This window comes from Rhizophagus irregularis, chromosome 16, assembly GCF_026210795.1.
Source record: "Rhizophagus irregularis chromosome 16, complete sequence".
In the NCBI taxonomy this organism is placed as follows: domain Eukaryota; kingdom Fungi; phylum Glomeromycota; class Glomeromycetes; order Glomerales; family Glomeraceae; genus Rhizophagus; species Rhizophagus irregularis.
Window position 1 is genome coordinate 1,886,423 of NC_089444.1, and position 20,883 is coordinate 1,907,305.

General features: G+C 29.5%; 9 protein-coding genes across 15 annotated transcripts; 3 read left to right on the top strand and 6 right to left on the bottom strand.

Moving 5' to 3' along the window:
• Positions 1–1,494: 1,494 nt before the first annotated feature.
• OCT59_008180 (uncharacterized protein) lies at positions 1,495–2,117 on the bottom strand (the record flags this gene model as incomplete). 2 transcript variants are annotated; one of them, XM_066142287.1, is made up of 3 exons in its annotated part: positions 1,495–1,510; positions 1,591–1,680; positions 1,746–2,117. In XM_066142287.1, one exon carries the CDS (start codon positions 2,115–2,117, stop codon positions 1,830–1,832), a length of 288 nt encoding a protein of 95 aa, XP_065999183.1. In that variant the 3' UTR covers positions 1,495–1,510; positions 1,591–1,680; positions 1,746–1,829. The 2 variants fall into 2 exon arrangements, with proteins under 2 accessions (XP_065999183.1, XP_065999184.1); XM_066142288.1 differs by lacking the exon at positions 1,495–1,510 and having other exon boundaries at positions 1,519–1,680; positions 1,746–1,826; positions 1,899–2,117.
• Positions 2,118–2,305: 188 nt separating this feature from the next.
• On the bottom strand, positions 2,306–4,734 carry OCT59_008181 (uncharacterized protein; the record flags this gene model as incomplete). Its single annotated transcript, XM_066142289.1, has 11 exons — positions 2,306–2,724; positions 2,798–2,881; positions 2,951–3,270; positions 3,353–3,458; positions 3,533–3,589; positions 3,652–3,678; positions 3,754–3,795; positions 3,880–4,100; positions 4,180–4,273; positions 4,354–4,602; positions 4,669–4,734. The coding sequence occupies 11 exons, from the start codon at positions 4,732–4,734 to the stop codon at positions 2,389–2,391; spliced, it is 1,602 nt and encodes a 533-aa protein (XP_065999185.1). The 3' UTR covers positions 2,306–2,388.
• Positions 4,735–4,823: 89 nt separating this feature from the next.
• On the top strand, positions 4,824–5,640 carry OCT59_008182 (mitochondrial 54S ribosomal protein mL40). The gene has a single exon (XM_025318407.2). The coding sequence runs from the start codon at positions 4,839–4,841 to the stop codon at positions 5,343–5,345; it is 507 nt and encodes a 168-aa protein (XP_025176212.1). The 5' UTR covers positions 4,824–4,838; the 3' UTR covers positions 5,346–5,640.
• OCT59_008183 (uncharacterized protein) lies at positions 5,538–8,673 on the bottom strand. The gene is made up of 10 exons (XM_066142290.1): positions 8,500–8,673; positions 8,343–8,426; positions 8,073–8,171; positions 7,834–7,994; positions 7,145–7,316; positions 6,931–7,067; positions 6,724–6,865; positions 6,318–6,632; positions 5,853–6,245; positions 5,538–5,786 (listed from the first exon to the last, which is right to left on the bottom strand). Exons 1-10 carry the CDS (start codon positions 8,659–8,661, stop codon positions 5,598–5,600), a joined length of 1,854 nt encoding a protein of 617 aa, XP_065999186.1. The 5' UTR covers positions 8,662–8,673; the 3' UTR covers positions 5,538–5,597.
• Positions 8,674–9,080: 407 nt separating this feature from the next.
• OCT59_008184 lies at positions 9,081–11,035 on the top strand. 3 transcript variants are annotated; one of them, XM_025331152.2, is made up of 4 exons: positions 9,081–9,180; positions 9,341–9,566; positions 9,638–9,990; positions 10,074–11,035. In XM_025331152.2, the coding sequence occupies exons 1-4, from the start codon at positions 9,122–9,124 to the stop codon at positions 10,762–10,764; spliced, it is 1,329 nt and encodes a 442-aa protein (XP_025176214.1). In that variant the 5' UTR covers positions 9,081–9,121; the 3' UTR covers positions 10,765–11,035. The 3 variants fall into 3 exon arrangements, with proteins under 3 accessions (XP_025176214.1, XP_065999188.1, XP_065999187.1); XM_066142292.1 differs by lacking the exon at positions 9,081–9,180 and having other exon boundaries at positions 9,278–9,378; positions 9,518–9,566; XM_066142291.1 differs by lacking the exon at positions 9,081–9,180 and having other exon boundaries at positions 9,319–9,566.
• On the bottom strand, positions 10,860–12,593 carry OCT59_008185 (the record flags this gene model as incomplete). 2 transcript variants are annotated; one of them, XM_066142293.1, is made up of 7 exons in its annotated part: positions 10,863–11,073; positions 11,143–11,201; positions 11,282–11,455; positions 11,706–11,817; positions 11,904–11,987; positions 12,327–12,342; positions 12,589–12,593. In XM_066142293.1, 7 exons carry the CDS (start codon positions 12,591–12,593, stop codon positions 11,056–11,058), a joined length of 468 nt encoding a protein of 155 aa, XP_065999189.1. In that variant the 3' UTR covers positions 10,863–11,055. The 2 variants fall into 2 exon arrangements, with proteins under 2 accessions (XP_025176215.1, XP_065999189.1); XM_025310989.2 differs by lacking the exon at positions 12,589–12,593 and having other exon boundaries at positions 10,860–11,073; positions 11,143–11,214; positions 12,327–12,375.
• Positions 12,594–12,854: 261 nt separating this feature from the next.
• On the top strand, positions 12,855–15,477 carry OCT59_008186 (uncharacterized protein; the record flags this gene model as incomplete). Its single annotated transcript, XM_025326417.2, has 11 exons — positions 12,855–12,922; positions 13,021–13,076; positions 13,159–13,256; positions 13,341–13,467; positions 13,575–13,690; positions 13,760–13,910; positions 13,995–14,236; positions 14,310–14,712; positions 14,777–15,052; positions 15,128–15,227; positions 15,299–15,477. Exons 1-11 carry the CDS (start codon positions 12,865–12,867, stop codon positions 15,475–15,477), a joined length of 1,806 nt encoding a protein of 601 aa, XP_025176216.1. The 5' UTR covers positions 12,855–12,864.
• On the bottom strand, positions 15,413–16,620 carry OCT59_008187 (uncharacterized protein). Of its 2 annotated transcripts, none has more exons than XM_066142294.1 (6): positions 16,434–16,620; positions 16,272–16,354; positions 16,066–16,203; positions 15,924–15,993; positions 15,793–15,861; positions 15,413–15,724 (listed from the first exon to the last, which is right to left on the bottom strand). In XM_066142294.1, exons 1-6 carry the CDS (start codon positions 16,591–16,593, stop codon positions 15,711–15,713), a joined length of 534 nt encoding a protein of 177 aa, XP_065999190.1. In that variant the 5' UTR covers positions 16,594–16,620; the 3' UTR covers positions 15,413–15,710. The 2 variants fall into 2 exon arrangements, with proteins under 2 accessions (XP_065999190.1, XP_025176217.2); XM_025309364.2 differs by having other exon boundaries at positions 15,791–15,861.
• Positions 16,621–16,713: 93 nt separating this feature from the next.
• OCT59_008188 (uncharacterized protein) lies at positions 16,714–20,494 on the bottom strand (the record flags this gene model as incomplete). 2 transcript variants are annotated; one of them, XM_066142296.1, is made up of 17 exons in its annotated part: positions 16,907–17,007; positions 17,071–17,155; positions 17,229–17,309; positions 17,382–17,463; positions 17,526–17,621; positions 17,684–17,769; positions 17,868–17,990; positions 18,057–18,182; positions 18,397–18,508; positions 18,573–18,799; positions 18,869–18,960; positions 19,043–19,135; positions 19,200–19,458; positions 19,524–19,650; positions 19,723–19,842; positions 20,098–20,304; positions 20,387–20,494. In XM_066142296.1, the coding sequence occupies 17 exons, from the start codon at positions 20,492–20,494 to the stop codon at positions 16,923–16,925; spliced, it is 2,109 nt and encodes a 702-aa protein (XP_065999192.1). In that variant the 3' UTR covers positions 16,907–16,922. The 2 variants fall into 2 exon arrangements, with proteins under 2 accessions (XP_065999191.1, XP_065999192.1); XM_066142295.1 differs by having other exon boundaries at positions 16,714–17,007; positions 17,071–17,309; positions 17,382–17,621.
• Positions 20,495–20,883: the final 389 nt, after the last annotated feature.

The window sequence follows — 20,883 nt, forward strand, 5'->3', positions numbered from 1 at the left end:
TTAAAAAAAAAGGATAAGTTAAATTTAAAAAAAAGTACCAATTTGCTCAAATATAAAATATGACTTTGTAAAATTAATACAATTTGCTAAAACTCATAATTATAACTATTAATTAATTTTCAATCAATTTGCTTTATCTAAAATTATGAGTTTAACCTAATTTTGATTGAATTTGCTAAAACTCAAATGTGAGTTATATATGTGATGTCCGGGGTCCTGCTTTACCCCAGTTGATTCTTTTTTTTTTACCCAATGCATTTGAATTATCTTAGGCAGTATAGTTTCACCTAGATGTAGCCATCCTCTTTATCAAAGAGTGAGGTTCTGTAACATGGAATTTGTTCCAGTATGGGATAATAGTTTGAGATCTAAACACATATATTAGTTTTTTATACTTACATTAGTTACATATTAAGTTACTTTTATTTGTAATAGTACTCTTTATAAAATAAAAAAAAAATGTATATTTGACAACTTCAAGTCATCCAAAAAAATATTGGAATTCATGAAATTTACAAGAAAATATAATCAATACAAAATTCATGAAATATTTGAAAATGGAACATATAAACTAAAAGACTTGGATGGAAAAATATAAAAATATTTCAAAATGGATAAATCTAATTTTACGTATAATTGAAATTAAAATAAGGGATTAAAATTTGCATTTTGAATACACTTTTTTTTGGAAATTTTTATATAATAAAAATGCTGATCATTTTATCATGTGATATTGGAAAATTTCTGATTTTTTTAAATAAATGAGGACCCCGGATATCTCCAAAACAGGTCATAAGTCACACTTTCGGCAGATTGGCCCATTTTTCAGGAGGGCTTAAAAAATCGTTTTTTGTAAATATCTCGGCATCCAGTGGTCCAATTTTGATGAACATTTTTTTAAATTGTAGAGCTAAATGAGGGCTACAAAATAAAAAAAAGTTCATTAAAATTGAATTACTGGATGCTGAGATATTTACAAAAAACGATTTTTTGAGTTTCAGCAAAAAGGGGTGTTTTTGGCCAAAAGTCCATTATGACCTTTATATTAGATATCCGGGGTCCTAATAAATGTAATTTAGATCTGAAAATTCAAATTAATATGGAAAATATACAATAAATGATTTGTATTATAAATAAACTCATATTATCAGTTATGTATGTATTTTTGTTTTCTCTACAAAATTACTTACTATAGTAAAAAGGGCTTAAAACTTCATTTTTAACTTATATCATAAGAGTGTGTTCAAATGCAAGTACATTTAAATTTCAAACCCTTAAAATGATTAAAATTGGTTACAAAATAAGTTTAAATTTTTTTAATATTATTTAAAATTCTAAAATATATGCCTTACTTTTTATAATAAAGAATTAACACTTTATGCAAATAGATTGTAAGAATTTTTACAATAATAAGTGAAATGGAATTTGATCAAACTGAATAATTATCAGAATTTTAACAGAATAAGCAGTTTAAGGATAAAATGATTAAGTTTTAAAAATCAAATAGAAACTAGATTTAAGATCATAAAAATTTTTATTGTAACTTATTAAGCATATTAAAATTCAGAAAATTGATATTAATCTATTTACCATTATAAATTTCTTTATTTATTTATCTTTATTTACCTCATTTATTTCATTTACTACTTCAATTGCTTCATTTACTTCATTTACTTCTTTCTATATTAGTGGAAAAAAAAGAGTTATTAGAACAATGAAATTCAGAGAATAGAAAAACGATATACCTGTTCTTTCAACTTTGCCAGAATTTCTTTGCTTTACTTTCTTGTCTTTCTTTCTCTGAACCTAATTGGTTCTTCAAGCTCCTATTACAAAGAAAATAGTTGTTTATAGTTTGTAGTTTGCCTCATTACAACTAATACAAGAATAAATTGTACCAATGATTTCCTAGTGCAAATGAACAGAATACAAATACCTCCAATTAATGCAAATAACTCTTTGTTGAATGTAACACCTTGTTTAGATCTTTCAATACATATTATAGGTAATACAGAAAGTGGTACAGAAGATCGAATGATAGATGGTGTGGTAGGTGGTATAGCATATGGTATAGAAGGTGTGGAATGATGTACAAATACCGAGGAGAAACAATGCATAAATTCTGAGACAAAAATACACATGAAAATTAATGCAATGTATTTTCTTTCATAAAATATTTGATCGTTGTTTTTATCGTTATTACAGAACTTTGCGCCATATATACGAACAAAAAAGTCACTAAATAACAATAGTTTTTTGGACCAGATCTAAGGTTTAATTGAGAATGAGGCAATTTTTCTAAATTCAGTTAATAATTAATCATTATTAGTTTATTGATATAATAGTTATTATTAGCATGACAACAGTGATTTTATTATCCCCGATTTTTTATTTATATTTTCTAAACAACATAATATTTTGCACAATTCTCAATTGTACAGTATCCAATTGGGTCAATATTTGCTCCAATTCATGTAATTTTTTCCTTTCTGTTTCATTCAATAATTGTATATTAGAGCTCTTATTCAATTGTCGTAATGCATCTTCTTTTTCTTTCTTTTCTAGGAGTCTTGATGCTCCCGATTCATAATCAAATCTCACTTGATGTATATTAGCAAGTGTTTGATAATAATTATTCAACAATACATCATAACATTTTTTGTAATCTATATCCCATAGATAAAATGTTCTTGATGGTGCTCGATCTGCCGATCGTGGGACTTCCTGTAAAAAGATTCACGTATTTAGTTAATAACAAATATAAATTTCTTATGAACTTGACAGCTTGATAAATTACTTGTATTTGTACAAAACCCCCGCTCATTAATTCTGTAAGCTTTTGGCGAACTTCTAAAGGATTCATCAATGTTAAATTAACAATCTGAAAAAAATAAAATATTTAGTTTTAAAAAACTGATGAGGTACAAATTGTACAAATTAAAAAACTTACTGCTTTTTCATCCAATTTGCCTTTTTCGTATAAGAGTCTGACAATTCTCACTCCTTTAAATCCATATTTTTCCATAATGACATCTTCAAAAATCTCTTTTTTCAATGATTCACAAATTTCATTATATCGAATAATATACATTCCACCCATATTCTCATCTTTTTTACGTAATATATCATCATATTCCACAAGATAATCCAAATATTGTTTAATGAGAATTTCGCGAGTTACTCCTCTTCTTGCACTTTGCATTTGTTGATTAAATAAATCAGTCTTTTCAATGGGAACACTCCTAATAATTCTTTGAGCTGATATTGCATCTAACATATTTAAAATACATATAAATACGTATATTTATTTCAAGGACACAGATAAATCAAGATAATTTTATTTTATTCTTACATGATTCCACATCATTTGGCTTCTCATCATCTACAATGTCAAGAACTACTTTCGCTATAATACTTGCAGATTGATTAATTTGAGCCTTAACAAATTCAACAATTTGCTGTAGCACCCAAATATTAAAATTATTTCAGAAAAAATAATTATAACAGCTAATCAATATATGCTTTCACTTACTCTGTTTCTCGATTTAGCATTAAATTTTTCATAATTTACACGATAATATTGATTTTCCTAAAAGATAAGATTTTTGTTAACAAAAACAGAGTCAACGAATTCAATTGTTTATAACTTACATCAATTGGATCATCTCCTTTTTGTTGCTGTAAATTCAAATGGATTAGAAAGTAATTTATATATATATGTAAAAAAAAATATATTTAAACAAAAATTCAAACCTTTGTTGGTCGTTCAATACTATCAAAATTGATTTTACGTTTCTAAAAATTAGGATAAGGAAAATAAATAAATATGAAAATAAAAATCAAATTACAATACTATTAATATTATTAGCTTAGTCTCACCGATCCTGTTGCAACACTGTCATCATCAGTTACAGCCGCGAGTTTAGCTTTCACTTCAGCCATTTGTTTTTTCGTGGGAATAAAATTGGTGACTTTTGCTAATTCGCGTTGTTCAGCCTCTGATGCCTTATCCTGGGCAGATTTTGAATCTGTTATTCTTACTGGTGTAAGATAACGTCTTTCCACAATTTTTTTAAACGTCATCTTTAACTCTTTGTATTCTATTAATGAAAGTATGATAATAAATTTAAAGGACGAGCATAAAAAAAAATTAATATAATAAATATTTGATTTACTCACTGTTCGTTCTCTTTGATATATTTCGATCTTCGATGAATCCATTGAACGTTCCCTTACCATTTAACAGCATATAATAAGTAATCTCATCAGCTCCCTATTACCATAAATAAAATAATAATAGATATAATTCTTCACAAATAAGTGAACATATTAACATAAATCAAATCAATGTACCCTATGTCTAACCCATTCATTTGCGTATTTTATATAAATTCCAAAATTAACTCTTGCTAAAACTTCATTTTGATCAATAGAATAATGAATTGAATTACGTGAACCTTCTCTAGTTTCTGCCCAATATACTAAATTATGTTGAATTAGCACAAAGAGACATTCACGAGTCTTAGATACACTTTGTTTTGAAAATTTAGAAATAGATACTAATGGAAGTCGACCTTTTTGTAATAACACTTTGGCCACTTCCTATAATGGATAAGAATCATTTGAGTAAGGGTGCAAAGATATTTTCGAGATATGTAATTTAAATACCTCAATAATTGGACCAAAATCGTCCCTAATTATATAACAACATAAGCGTAAAAGTGCTTGCGCCATTATAATATACAGAATTTTTCAAATCCACTTCAGTTAAGACTTCGTGATCACCATTGTTTATCAGCCAATTAAAATAATGTATTATTAACATCTAAAACTTAGTCATGATATACTTTCCTCGTTCATCCTTACCAACCTCAATAGCACGAAAGCTTTTATTTCGTGCAGATACAAGCAAAAAACCACGAGGACCACCGTCGGGGACACCTGGAGCAACAAATTATAACATTACCGATACTCGTTATGAAGTTATTAAACGTATCCTTTATGAATCCCCTAAAACAGATTTACCACATTTCACAGAGGAAGATCTTGAAAGACACGAAACTATTGAAAGAGCTTGGCAATTATACTTGCGTAATAAACGTGAAGCGAAAAGTAAAGAACTGGCAGCAAAATATAGAATGTTAAATGAAGCGAATATGCAACTTGAGCAAATAAGTAAAAATTTATTTTTATCGGCTCAGCTTGGTAATAAAACCATGTTGTTTCCCGGCCAAATGAAAATTCCTACAGAGACCCCTCCATTAAATGGATGGAACTACGATTACATTCCTTCTCCTAAACCTGACCAATCTCAAGAAAAAGAAAGTAAGAAAGAAGAGGGATAAATCTTAGAAGAAAGAGGATAATAATCAGGAAAATTTTTCAATTATTGGCTATCTTGTTAACCTATTGATCATTTAAAGCTTGAAGGGATGTTTCAATCATAAATAAATAAATAATATATTTTTTGTCCTTGCTTGTTACAATTCCATTAAGCAATATAAATCCAAATCCAACAAGGCTTGTAAAGTTTCTTTGTAGATATATTAATCTTGTTTTATATCTTTCACTTATAATAGATTTATTCAATTAAAAATTTATAAATACATTTCTAATAACGCTCTTGCATCTTTTGCGTTCAAATTAACATCCTTATTTCCTTGAAAAGCGATTTCCCATAAAACTGGACAAACATCGGGTCTAATAGAATAGATTCCACTTACAACCTGTGTAGATCTAAATATCATAAGTAAATACTTATGTCTGAGTGCTTTGACATCACCAGTCTAGAAAGAAAGAAAGAATGAATGAATATTTTGGAATCAAATATGTATATATAGATAATTACTTACCTTCATGTTTACTCCAGTGATACACATTCTTTCAGCCCATTCTCTCACTAATTTCATCCGTTCCACACACCCCAAAGTCGTTAATTGATTTGCAACTTCATCACTATAAAATTCTATGAATAATTTTACAACTAATTCTTGTATACTTAATCTCCAAGGTGTAATATTGATTAAATCAGTTATGACAGATCTCCATCTTTCAGAACAAAGTACACGAACTCTATGCGATTTAATAATTATAGTGACAATTGATTGATACATGGATTCATACATTTCTAAATGCATGAAATCATTATCATTACGAGGTAATGATGCATATATAAATGGTAGACATCGATGTACCGCAACCGGATCACCTTTATCAGTTCGCTCAACAATGTATTGACAAAAAATCTACATAATTATTAAATAATAATATATATATGTGTAAAATATTAATTTACTTAATTAACTTGTACAAAATACCTTTCTAGCAACATCACTTCGTCCTAATAAATGAGTTTCAGCTTCGCTAAACGATATCCAAGTAGGTGTGATCGGTATTTCTTGAGTATCAATTACATCTTGCGTCTTATCTTTACGGGCTCTGTTATTCTCTTTTGCTTCCCTTTGTCTATCATCGACCATCATAAATAATAAATGTCTATAAAAACCTTCATAAAATTCTTTTTCATCGAGATCTGGTAAATTATAATTTTTGCTAAATATCATTCGAAATGCATTAGACCCAAAATGCAGCATGGAAGTACACCATTTAAGAGTCGAAGTTTCTTTTTCTTTCTACATATTTTATTGAAAAATAGAAAATTAATGAGAAAAAGAAATCTCGCATACGTTCTTAAATTGCTCAAACAGTGAAAAACATAACAACCGTGATCATTTGCATTATGTTAGTGACAAGTCGCAATGGAATTCTTTCTGATGATTTATCAACATATTTTCGCAAAATTTCGATTATTCGGGCAGAAAAAACGCTTACAACAAGAGGATCTTGAAAAACCATCGCGAGTTCACTGGTAAATTGATAAATTGACTAATTTATTAACATAAATTTAAAATTAAACAATGTATAACTTACATTATGTCTCTGGAAGCAGTTTTTTTAGCTTTGTTGTACATGCTTATTAACTCATTTATACGATTTGAATCGAATCCTTTTCTTATTCCGGAATTTACGTACCAAATAAAATTAAACGAATGGTCTCGTTTACACATCTATTTTTTATAGACAAAATATAGATCGACATTAATTCATGCAATTATAAGTCACTTTACTTGATAATAATATTTACTTGAATTCGATCCGCCTTTTGCATTCCCATGAAAAAATCAAACCTAAAGGAACAAATCCTAGGCCACCCGTTGTCATTAAACCAAATTCTGATGAGGTTTAGCATTTCATCAAATAATATGTTGTTTTCACCAATCATGTCTATTATATCTTGGAGACCCTTATTGTTCATTCTAAACATCATTTAAAGAAAAATAACGATCAGAAAGAAAAAATAACGATCAGAAAGAAAAAATAACGATCAGAAAGAAAAAATAACGATCAGAAAGAAAAAATAACGATCAGAAAGAAAAAATAACGATCAGAAAGAAAAAATAACGATCAGAAAGAAAAAATAACGATCAGAAAGAAAAAATAACGATCAGAAAGAAAAAATAACGATCAGAAAGAAAAAATAACGATCAGAAAGAAAAAATAACGATCAGAAAGAAAAAATAACGATCAGAAAGAAAAAATAACGATCAGAAAGAAAAAATAACGATCAGAAAGAAAAAATAACGATCAGAAAGAAAAAATAACGATCAGAAAGAAAAAATAACGATCAGAAAGAAAAAATAACGATCAGAAAGAAAAAATAACGATCAGAAAGAAAAAATAACGATCAGAAAGAAAAAATAATGATTAGAAAGAAAAAGTAATGATTAGATCGTATAATTACTGTTATAATGCATATTATAACATATAACAAACCTGAAATCTAAAACTTCATTAATATTAGTGCCTCTCATTTCTCTGCTTAAAAAATATAAACTTTGATCTTTCAAATATTCTTCAAAAATTGGTGTCACATAGAGCCTGAACAGTGATTTATCGCGAGCGAATAATTCCCTTTTGATACTCATTGGTGCCTCCTATTACTTTGACAATGTGAAATAAATAAATAATATCAAACCCAGACTTGACTCTTAAAAAGTAGATATTGCCCTTACATCAACAATATTCGGATCATTCACTAGCCAATCATACATTTCCGAACTTATTCGGTCATGATATTTAACACAAGCAGTCAACACTGCCTTTCGTATTTCCTTCATAAACATAAATTGTGAAGCAATATTTATAAATTCATTAAATCTAAAAATTATAATTAGATTATAAAGGTAAATAACATTTAATAATTTTTGGATCAGTCAATATTTAAAAATCTATTAATACGCTCACTTTTCGACATTCCAAAACTCTTTATCAATCATTCTTACAAATGATTCTCCCAATTCTTCAACGAGAGCTTTATTAGCTTCATATCTTGACAAACCACTATGGTCAAGTAAAGGACGTACATTCTAAGTTTTCCCAAAAATTGTTTTAATTCTCATGCTCATCGGAGATTCTCTAAATTATAAACAAAAAAAGTACCTCAATATCTGGTATATCAATATTAGCTAAATATTGAACATCTTGAATTCCCGTTGTTAGGTTATCGGAGCCTGCTAAGACAGATGCTATCCTAGTCATTGATTCTCGACCTAGAGAAAGGTTATTAGCATCTGGTAAAGGAACGCGGTACGGAAATGACATGTTTCAAACTTCAGATAGAAACTAAAACTACTGTTAAAAGTCAGATAAGAATTGATCAATCCGCAGTGGTTTTTTTATGGGTCACCTCGTCGATCACGAACATAATTTGTAAAACTAGGTTAACTAGATTTAAAAAAAAAACCAAAATTAGCTAGCAAGAACGTCACCTGTTTGAGGGCTGGGGTGTAACGATCCACGCCCACTTCATCGCCTCTTTACCAAATTCAAATGGGCATGTTAATTAAGCGTGGGAATAAAAATTCAGGGGAAACTTTAAAACAATCTTTCACGTTGTGATGCTGCGGGATGACGGAACGGCCTTTAACTGCTAAGCGTCTAAGCGGTGTGATAATAGTGTACACGATCATATCACATTTAACAAATATAAAAATGTCTTTACTTCCATAGTTTTTTTTTCCATCCTTTGAAATAATATATTTACGAAAAAAAAAGAAATACTATGTCAACTCAACTTAGTCAAAAAGTTATTGAACTTGAATACGAATATGGTGCTCACAAGTTAGTACTTTTTTAACTTACTTTATAACTGTATTTAGTAATCACGTGACATATGAATGTTTATAAATCTACCAATCAAATTGAACTCCAATTTTTCAGTCAATAAAATCGCGTCGTATTATTATATATTTTTTTATTAAGGAAAATTGACTTTTTTTAGCTATCATCCATTGCCTGTGGTATTCTCCAGGGCTCAAGGTGCGTATGTTTGGGACCCAGAAGGCAACAAATATATGGACTTTTTGTGTGCCTATTCGGCAGTGAACCAAGGTCATTGTCATCCAAAGATAGTTGCAGCTCTTTGTGACCAAGCTCAAAAGCTAACTTTGAGTTCTAGGGCATTTTACAATGACGTGTTCGGTAGATATGCCAAATTTATAACTGAGGTATTAAAAAAAATTTTGATTTACGGCTTTTTTATAAGGGCCTTTTTAATTCTTTGCATTTTATTATTTAGTATTTTGGTTATGAAATGGTCTTGCCAATGAACACTGGTGCTGAAGCAGTCGAGACAGGAATCAAACTTGCACGTAAATGGGGATATCTCAAAAAGGGAATTCCAAAAAATAAAGCTATTGTGGTCTCCTGCAGGAATAATTTTCACGGTAGAACAACGACAATTATTTCCATGTCAACTGATTCAGATGCACGTGAAGGCTTTGGGCCTTACATGCCCTGTGTAGGACCAGTTTGTCCTGCTACTGGACGTAGTGTGGATTATAATTCTATTAAGGATTTAGAAGATGCTTTTGAGGCACATGGTCCTCATATAGCTGCCTTTTTAGTAGAACCAATTCAAGGTGAAGCTGGGTAAGTAAAAGACTATTTTTTTATCCGTTATATGAATTTTTTCAATGTATATATATTTTAACATTTCAATTTACTATCAACAGTATCATCGTCCCAGACGATGGATATTTAAAAAAAGCATACGATTTATGCAAAAAGCACAATATTTTATTAATTGCTGATGAAGTTCAAACGGGCTTAGCTCGTACGGGTAAGTTGCTTTGTCAAGAACATGACGAGGTTCGAGCGGATATTGTCATACTTGGTAAAGCACTTTCAGGCGGCGTTTACCCAATATCAGCAGTCCTTACTAGTAAGGATATTATGTTATGCATTAAACCTGGTGAACATGGTTCAACGTATGGAGGAAATCCGTTGGGTTGTGCGGTTGCGATTGCAGCCCTGGAAGTAATTAAAGAAGAGAGTCTTGTAGAGAAAGCAGCTGTGTTAGGGGAAAAATTCCGTTCAGCCCTTCGCAAGATTGATTCTCCATTAATCCAAACTGTACGGGGAAAGGGCTTATTAAACGCTCTAGTAATTGATGAAACCAAGTCGGACAAGACAGCTTGGCAGCTGTGCTTATTACTCAAATCACGAGGGTTGTTAGCAAAACCCACTCATAAAAATATTATCCGCCTCGCTCCTGTGTTAAGTATTACTGAAGAAGAATTAATGCAAGGAGTTAAAATTATTGAGCAGGCACTTAAAGATATTATCAATATGAAAAGTGATAATATCCCAGGATATTTAGAGGATTCGAAATTAAATTTGCCTGATCAGTTTTGCGATGATTGAACCAATTCTCAATTAAATAAAAAGTCTATAATATTTTTAAATTTATCAAAAAAGTTTAATAAAAGAAGTAAAAGAACATTTTAATAAATATTATTTTTGTGGGCTAATTTTCAAATCATTTATCCGCTTTTTTAATCTGGTGTATACAGTACATATAAATTTTAATTATGCATAATACAAATGTTCATAAATTTTACAGAATATGTAATTCACGCACTGTGCGTTTAGTTTAATTAATAAACAATTAAAATAAAATATTTTGTAATACCAGAAAATAAGCTGACTGCCAAATCAATTAATAAAAGAAACCTTCAATTAAGAAAATAAAGTTAGCATAATCAAGGGAAAAATGAGATTTAAATTTAAGGTATTACATACCAATAATTTTACCGCCGGTGTGTTTACGTCTGGCTTCATGATGATCCATAATACCAGCACTTGTTGTTAACACTAAGCAAATTAAAATTAGAACAAATAATATATTTTTAATAAAGAATGATATATTATTAAAGCTTACCTAAATAACCGAATTGACGAGATGGTAATAAATTGTTAACCCATTTTTCAATCTCATCTAACTTAATGTTGAAACGAGGAGAAATAACACCACATTTATTTAAGCGACCATTTAAATGAATAACGAGTTTACCAGAACGATGGTCATCAATTTCCTCAAATTCGCCAATATATTCTATATTCAAAATATATATATATATATATATAAAAAAACATATTAATAATATTTAAGTATATATTTTGTTTAATGTGACCAAATATTAAACACCAAAATATTTATGACCAATAATAGATACTGGCGTGTAAGTATTTGGCTTTATTCTCTCGAAGTATTAAAAAACAAAAGTCTAGAGTAATTAAAAGTGACTTTTATCCAGTTATAACTCCGATGATTTTTAAAATTCAAATATAAAATATTTATGTACCGTGCTTTTGCATTACACGCAAGAACTTGACAATGACCTTCGAAGAAGGTCGAACAAGAACTTGGCGTTTGCCGCGTTTTTCAGCATTAACAATGTTATTAAGACAATCGTTCTAAAACAAATAATAATTATTAATTAAATGAAACATTTAATCCATAATCACGCGAAATATGTTAAAAAGAAATCAATTTAACATACCAAAACTGAAATTCTAACCATCTTGTCTTTTTGATGAATATAAGAACAGATTATGTCCTCAAAAGCTAAGGTTATTATAATATTCTAATTGATCAAAGTAAAATATCATAGTCCAATGATGGATATAATAAAGAAAAAAAAAAGAAAAAGAAAGCCATCATGAGTATCGCTCTTATTAACATTTTTAGTGAGCGAGTCAAGCAGCATAATGGCTGCATAAGGGTATCAATTTTTTCATAAATGATTCCTTTGCAGTTTAAGAAAGATAAATTACTATAAATTAATGTAGACTATATTTAAAACGTATGCTTCTTACAGAAAGAGCTCCAAATAAATCCAATGCAGCACACAAGATTTTTTTAATATATTTAAATAAATTCTGTAATGGATGAAAGATTTTTATTAGGTAAATGAATTTCTCACCTTGCTAAAGCGGTAACTAAAAGGAATGAGAAGATTACAATTCTTTTTTTTTTTTAAAAAAAATAATCTATCCAATCAAATTCACGTCTATCTATAAAATTTTGAATTAAGCTATGCACTAACACGTGAAAATGGCCGGTGACAAATAACGGGTGGCGAATAAGTTTTCACCTTTTTTTCAATAAAAAAAAAAAATCCAAGAAACGAAAATTTATAGTTGGTTTTTTTTGTTAAAATAAGCGGATTTGTTATTTTCAATGACTTCATTGGCAATTTCCCTGGAATGTAGTTTGAGTCATTTAAAGAGTTAATTCAGGCCAAATTTATGATGCCGGCTGGAATTACCCGATATTAATGTACGAACTGGCCGGAGTTAACGTTATAGCTATCACGTGCAAGTGCATAACTCCTAAAATTCGCCAGTTCGTACGTCTCGTACGTCACCCCCACTGATGCCCGATACATCACAAAAAATTTTTAGATCTATATATATACGTATGAGGGATTATCTGTTCGCTTTTTCTCTTAGTGAATCAGAATGCCGGTTGTTCACGTAGATAAAGAAGAATTTTACAAGGCTCTCGGAAAGGAATATTGTAATTTTTTTGTGACTCGAGAGTATTAATTTATTTCAGATATGCCACGAAAGTAAAATATACTGACATAATTATCAATTTTAAATCCTTTATTTTAGCCACGGATGAATTTAGTGAATTATGTTTCGACTTCGGTCTCGAGCTTGAAGAAGATGTATGTTTTATTTTTTATTGTGCTGAATTATCATAAATTATTGCTAAAAATTATGATAATGATTGTCGTTGGCCTAAGCTAGACCTCTGAAAAAGAGCTGGCTATCAGAGAAGTAGGTACAATCAAAGCCGAGGGTTTATCTGAAAAGCCTATCTTGAAAATTGAAATCCCCGCCAATAGGTAGATCATGAACGAAATTTATTACCTTTATTACTTTAAAAACTTTTTCATATATATATTTATCGATTAAACGAATATTATTAGGTATGACCTACTTTGTCACGAAGGCATTTCACGTGCATTTTTAATTTTCCAAGGAAAGGCAAAGCCACCCACTTACAAAGTGGTTGATCCTAAAGATGGGCAAATACAAATAACCGTAAAATCTGAAGTGAGTAAAAATCTAATTTATATGTTTACAAGTTGTTCACTGTATAAAAATAGAATCAATTACGTATGTAAACTTAATCATAATTAATTACATTATTATTATTTTAGACTGCGCAAATTCGACCCCATGTTGTTGGCGCCATACTACGGGATATATCTTTTAACGAAAAAAATTATAGTAATTTTATCGAATTGCAAGAAAAGTTGCACATCAATCTCTGCAGGTAACTTTTACGACATATTTCCTATGCTTGTAAATGTGGTGCACCAGATAAAATTTTGATTTAATATAGAAAGAGAACGCTTGTTGCTATCGGAACACACGATTTAGACACACTTAAACCTCCTTTCACTTATGAGGCTCTTCCTCCAAAAAGCATTAAATTCGCACCGTTAAACCAACCTAAAGAATACGATGGGGAAGAATTGATGAAATTTTATGAGGTGTAAATATATTTTAAAATCAAACTATATTTGATGAAAAAATGATTTAATATTTAAATTTTGTGCTGTATTCTGTTAATTTAGGCTGATAAACATATCGGAAAATTTCTTCATATTATCCGTGATTCTCCTGTTTATCCTGTGATTTATGATACAAATCGGGTCGTTTGCTCTTTACCTCCAATCATCAACGGCGATCATTCAAAGATTACGTTGAACACAAAAAACGTTTTTATTGAATGTACTGCAACTGATTTAACAAAAGCAAAAATCGTATTAAATACAATTGTTACAATGTTTTCTGAATATTGTGCGGAACCCTTCACGTGAGTTAGTCCTCGGTTTACACTTTATTACTTGAATTAACTATTGATTTATTTATAATTGATCTATTAAAAGTATAGAACCTGTCGAAGTTATATATCCTGATGGAAAAATATGTACTTATCCTGATCTTTCACCTCGTTTCATAAAAGTTAAAGCTGATTATATTAATGCGTGCATAGGTGTAATGCTCACTTCTTCAGAAATTATAACGTACTTAAATCGCATGGCACTTTCTGCTAAATTGGTTAATGAAGCAGAACTTTCGGTGGAAATACCACCAACTAGAGCAGATATTTTACACGCATGTGATGTTATGGAAGATGTTGCTATAGCTCATGGATTTAATAATATTCCAAAAAAAACTCTGAAAATTATCAATTCGACTGGCAAAGCATTACCTATTAATAAATTAAGTGATTTGGTTAGAAAAGAAATTGCTTTATCAGGCTGGAGTGAAGTTTTACCTTTAATTTTGGTAATATTTTAATTTAACATATTTTTAAATACAATATAAATTTATTAAGTTTTTCTTTATATAGTGTTCACATGATGAGAACTTTGCGTATTTGAATAAAAAAGATGATAATTCTACGGCCGTGAAATTGGAAAATCCAAAAACTTTAGAATATCAAGTTGTTCGTTCTTCTCTTTTGCCAGGAATTTTAAAGACCGTTAGAGAAAATAAGAAGCATGCATTACCTATTAAAGTTTTCGAGGTTTCTGATATAGTTTTGAAAGATGATTCTTTGGAAAGGAAAACAAGGAATGAAAGACATGTTTGTGCTATTTATTGCGCAAAAGTTTCAGGATTTGAGGTAAAGATTTTTACTTCCACTTTATTTCTATTTCTTTTCGCAATTGACTTTTTTAATTACATGTGATATTTATAGCTTATTCATGGGCTTGTTAATCGTCTTATGGATATGCTTAATGTTAAACTTGTGTCTGTTAATGGAGATGATGTTGGATATTATATAAAAGAGTCAGAAAGTATGTTCATATCCATATTTGGTTATTTACAATATTGTACAATACTAATATATTTTCGATTTAATTAATAGATCCAACATATTTTCCTAATAGATGTGCAGATATTTTTCTACGTAGGTCTTCGAAGTCATCATCAATAGTAACGAGTAAAATTGGTAACTTTGGTATACTTCATCCTAATGTATTAGAAAAATTTGAAATAATGTATCCTTGTTCTGTCGTAGAATTTAATTTAGAAGAATTTATTTAATAATTATCAAAGAATTTATTTTTTTTACCAAAGCGTTAGTAAAAAATTCCACTACAGATTATTCTCATATGAATATTAAGTATTCGTTAAAATTAAATTATACTAATTTTTTAGCTTCAAAAAAGCCTTTCAAATGTTGCAATTGCCATAGGCATGTAAATCCAAGAACAACCAATTGTGCTATAGTCCAATATACTACACGTGAATTAGTAAGTTCGGATTGATCACGGAATTCAGCCTCGCGTTCCTAATAAAGAAATGTTAAAATAAAATGTTTAAATAAAAATTTCTTGTAAATTTAGTTAATACTCACACGTTGATAACCTTGTTCCCTACGAATATCTGCAATACGGTGATTCAAGTCGCGTACTCTTTGTGCAAGATCTAAAAATAAACGAAAAATGAATAAACTTTGATTGTATAAAAATTCATAAAAAAATACCCACCACTAAAATGTTCTTTATCATTTTCTTCTTCGCTAGTTGTTTCTCCAATGACCATATCTAAATGTAATTTCTTCATATGATGATTTGAAATTAGATCAATTTTATATTTTAAACTCTGATAACAATGGTATATTATACTAACTATTTGGCTATTCGAAAACCAACCAGAAGAATTTGTAGATAAGCAGATTGCATGATCTCCCGATTCTGCAGCTGTGAAAGTGAATCTCCCGCGACTTGCTCCTTTTTGATTAATAATTCGATGCAATAGAGGTAATTCCTATTATTTAAAAGAAATTAATTAAATAAAATTTTTAAAAAAAATTGAATTAACTTGTGTATGATTACTTCAACAGTTATCTGTATTCCAAGTTGAGGATTTTCGATATATTGTTGTTGTGTATCAGACCATTCTTCAGCTTTATATGTACCTTTAAAGCAAATATATTTTATTTAACTTAATTTATTCCTAAATTATTAACCAAATACCGCCAATAATCTGTTTCTTACCAACAACAAGTGTGTCTCTAGGTAATTCTTCGAGAAAACATTTTTGTTCAGTTCCTTCCAAATAAAAATATAAAGACGTAGTTGGTTTAACTAAAATAAATAATACAATAGTATACAATAAGAAAAGGTTTATAACCCTTAAACGAGTTGAATACATCATTAATACCGAAAAAAATACAAAATCTACTTCAAACATTTATTAACAATCTTTTTATAACAGCTGTCGACTTTGGATTCGACAATATCCATATTTGATTTAGGCCAAATTACACAAGATTTAATTTGCAAATCCCAATTTATTACTGTGACTACATATTTGGTACTCGAAACGGATGTACATTCTATCTATTCGTGTAAAGTATCTATTCGTGTAAAATATTTATCGTTTAAGTATGAAAATTTGTTCTAATACTTTGTGATGCAGTAACTGAAATGAATATTAAATAATTTCTTCATTAAAAAAAAATTTAATTATGTACAAATAACGATTTATTTTCCATTGGAGATTGATTTTACAGGACTCGCAGCAAGTTCACGCTCATTAGGAACAAATTTCAAAGCTTCTCCATCGTATCTAAAAATAGACAAGTAATAAATAAACGCTAACTAGAAAAGTACTAATGTAGTATATAGATACCTATAATCAAAAAATAATTCAGATCCAGGTTCAAGGTCACATAAGGCGTATATTCCAATACGATGCTCGCCTTTAACTAAAGTGACTAATTTACAAGGTAAAAATGAATTAATGTAATTATATTAAAAAGTGAAATTTTTTACGTAGTATAAACGTACCGCGACAATATGCGTTTGGATCTTGTGAATGATTAATGAATCTAAATTTATTTCCTTTACGAGTCGCGTCTACAACAAATTCTATAGAAAAAGTTATTCGAAATTTTATATTTCAAATAAGTACACGAAAAGAAACATTTTAATTTAGATTACCTTTATTTAAGTTGAACAAAAAGCTTGTTCTTCGCTTATCGTAAATTTTACCACGGCGATCTGCTTCAGTTTGTGATATAACCTAAAAATTTGTAAAAATGAGTAAATAATACTAAAATTATAACAAGTAATTTATATATTTACTTCTCCGATATATTCTCCTAAATATTCATTTTTCTTAACATGTTCTCTTACGAAAAGACCCCAACCTGCCACCGTAGAAATACCGACAATAGTATGCTATATAAAGTGTAAATAGTTTTAAGCCAAATATATTAAATGTCAAATTGACTGATACTAACCTTGGCTTGCCTTCTCTGTATAGCGACATTTTTACACAAAGACCTTCCCATGTCTGTTTCGGACACCGAATGGCTTGTATTACACTCTAAGAATAATTAGGTAAATGAAATAAATCCATTTAATAACGCTTCTGTTAAAGGTTATTTGATAAATCAAAGGAAAATCAATATAATAATATAATACCAGAAGCTGTACATCCGCATAAATCTGGATCACATTCTCGGTAATTAGTAAAACATATACAACCACGATTACTGCATGTTTTTCCAAATCCATAACAATTACATCCAGGGAATCGTCGTGGACCTTTCAAGTAATACTATAAATTAGATATGATATAATATAATTAATACTATAAATTTAATGACTTACAATCGAGATCACAGTGACAGTATTTTTCGCATGGAACATTGCCTTTTTTGCAAGGACAATTAAAATCGCATGGACGACCAGGATGATCACAAGGATGATATTCCGAATGATTTTCTGCATCGATTACTAATTATACCGATGAATAATATGTTTCTTAAAATTAATTAAGGTTTAATGAAATGTGTGTGGGTATCATACCGAACAGATATAGGCTTTGACCCATCTGATCTTTTGAATTATTTTTCTTTTTTTTTCCTACTGCTTCTTCAATTATTATCTTTTGAATGGGCTAATCACGTTCTTTTCAAACTTTATCCGGTTTGAAGTATTTAACACGTACCAATTTTAGTCATAATCTTTCTGCTCTTCTTTTTCGCTTCATCTGAAGATGATCCAACCTCAACTTCCTGTTCTTTTTCGACTTCACCAAGTGCTCGAGATCGTCGATAGACCTAAATGATGAATGAATTTTTTAATCAATTACTAGATAATTTTTTGATTTTATATTTTACAAACCTGTTTACAATTTTTACTTGGAATGATATCAGCTATTTGACAATAATTCTTGCTTCCGATAAGTAATGCAGCCTTTCTAAATAATGCAATTTCGACATCGTTCCATTTATCATATGGTGAACGTGCCTCTCTTTTTAGATGCATATAACAATCCACTCCGCAAGGTTTATTTTTATCATTTAGTGGTCGAGGACGTTTTCTGTTTTCCGACGGTCTAAAATCAGTACCTAAAAATTCATAATTAATTAATATTAATATATTTTCTTGTTTCTAAACAATATATTAAATACACGAACCATGGAGTTTACAATCATACACATAACATCGTCGACACCATAAACTAGAATAAGAATGCATCATTAAGTTTACGTTGCTTTCACTTTTTGGTCTATTTAAAAAAAAAAAGAATTTTATATTATGTAAAGTTGATATGTAAATAAATCGTGAAGAAACAACTATATATCTATTACGATTCTATATCCATATCGCTTGAGTCATCTGGAGTACTCGTAGATTCAGTTGCAGATGATGGAGGTTCAAATTTGCGCGCATATTCCAAATATCTAATAAAGGAAATTTATTTAATTATAAAGATAAAACAACGGATTAAATTATCAGGATTTTTACTTGTGAAGTAACATCGTGATTTCTTTCCCCTTCAAAATTTTAGCAAGTGCGTTCGCAACAACTTCTACAATCTCTACATCATGATCATCAATCTCAATAGCACGATTAGCTGTCACTGATGATCGACCCATTCTTGAAGAAGTAGTAATTACTTCGCTTTGCTTAGGATCAATTTTAACAAGTGATTTTTCAACAAGTCCAACTGAAACATTGTTCTGGTTAAATATATGATGTAAAGTTCTCATGGCAATTTGCTCTCCTGTTATATTTGAGAAAATTTAATCCACTATTATAAATTTTGCTTAAACGATCAAAATTATTAACCTTCTGGATCTATAGAGTTCCTCCCAACGATACTATCTTCGTAAACATCAGAGTAATCAATATCTCCATCATCTTCACTATCTTCCCCAAAATAATAAAGATGTCTTAATACAGGATCATCTTCTGTCTAAAAAGGGTATAATAGGAAGTTTAGACATGTACAGAAAAAAATATCGTACATATATATTAATAAAATTACCTTCGAGCTTCTAATGATCGGGGTCCAAAAAGCGTATCTTGGAATTTGATTTTGTATAGGGACACTAGCAGCCTGACGCTTTTCATAACGTTTTTTGCGATGGCTAGCTGATAAAGAATCCTATTCGAAATTAAGAAGCTTTGTAAATCCTATATATTTTAATAAATTGAGAAAATTACTATGAATCACCGGTGGATCATCGCGAGTATCACGTGATCAATATATGTCACCCATTTTCTTTACAGTATGAAAAATCATATTTGTCACACATTATTCGTTACATGGTAGATTTCTTAATTCCGATTATATGGCGATCACATGATACTGGTGATTATCACCGACAGTGATAAATAACAAACTTTTTAAATAAACTACTTGAATATTTAAATCAATCTTTGCGGTAGGTTTCTTTTCCTTCGGAGATTTAGGTGATCCCGAACCAGTAGAACATCTTCCTTTTGAAACATATAAACTTTCAATTTCGGGATAAGGATCACTTTGAAATTTTGGGAATTTTGTAAGATGAATTTCATTTTCTTGAAATATTTTCATTACTTTTTCGCTATTTTCAAGTAGAGTAACCTTATATAAACGCGTGCCAAAAAAAAAAATTTTTGTAAAAAACTTGTATAAAAACGAAAACTTCAGTAAAGTGAAAAAAAACCTTGTTTTCTGACTGTTTCGAGCCATAATAGTCTTCACATGTTTTAAAATAATATTGCTGAACTTCATCTCTTAAAACAGATAAAGGTTTTACATGACGTTTACTCATCTTCTGCTTTATTTCACTAAAAAACGTCTTTGTAAAGAAGGGTGAGCGAAAATCTTGGTAAACAAACGAGCATTTTATAATTATCGCACCAATTAAAGATGCATGTTCTCCATGCAGTTTCGTTTGTTACACTGCATGTATATAATTCATAATTCATTGGACAGATATTTTGGTGTAATACGTGAATACGTGCCAAACAATAAAAGTCAAAACCTGAATTTATAATTTGTTGAACACGTAAAAGGTACAGTACTTAATACGAAATTTGTTTTTACTACATAGCAGATAGTCATTAAATTCGATCCATAATATTATAAAATAAAACAACGAATATGTTGCTCTATCCTTATCAGTTTAGTTTTTCTTAGAAATTTAGTCACATTAAAACT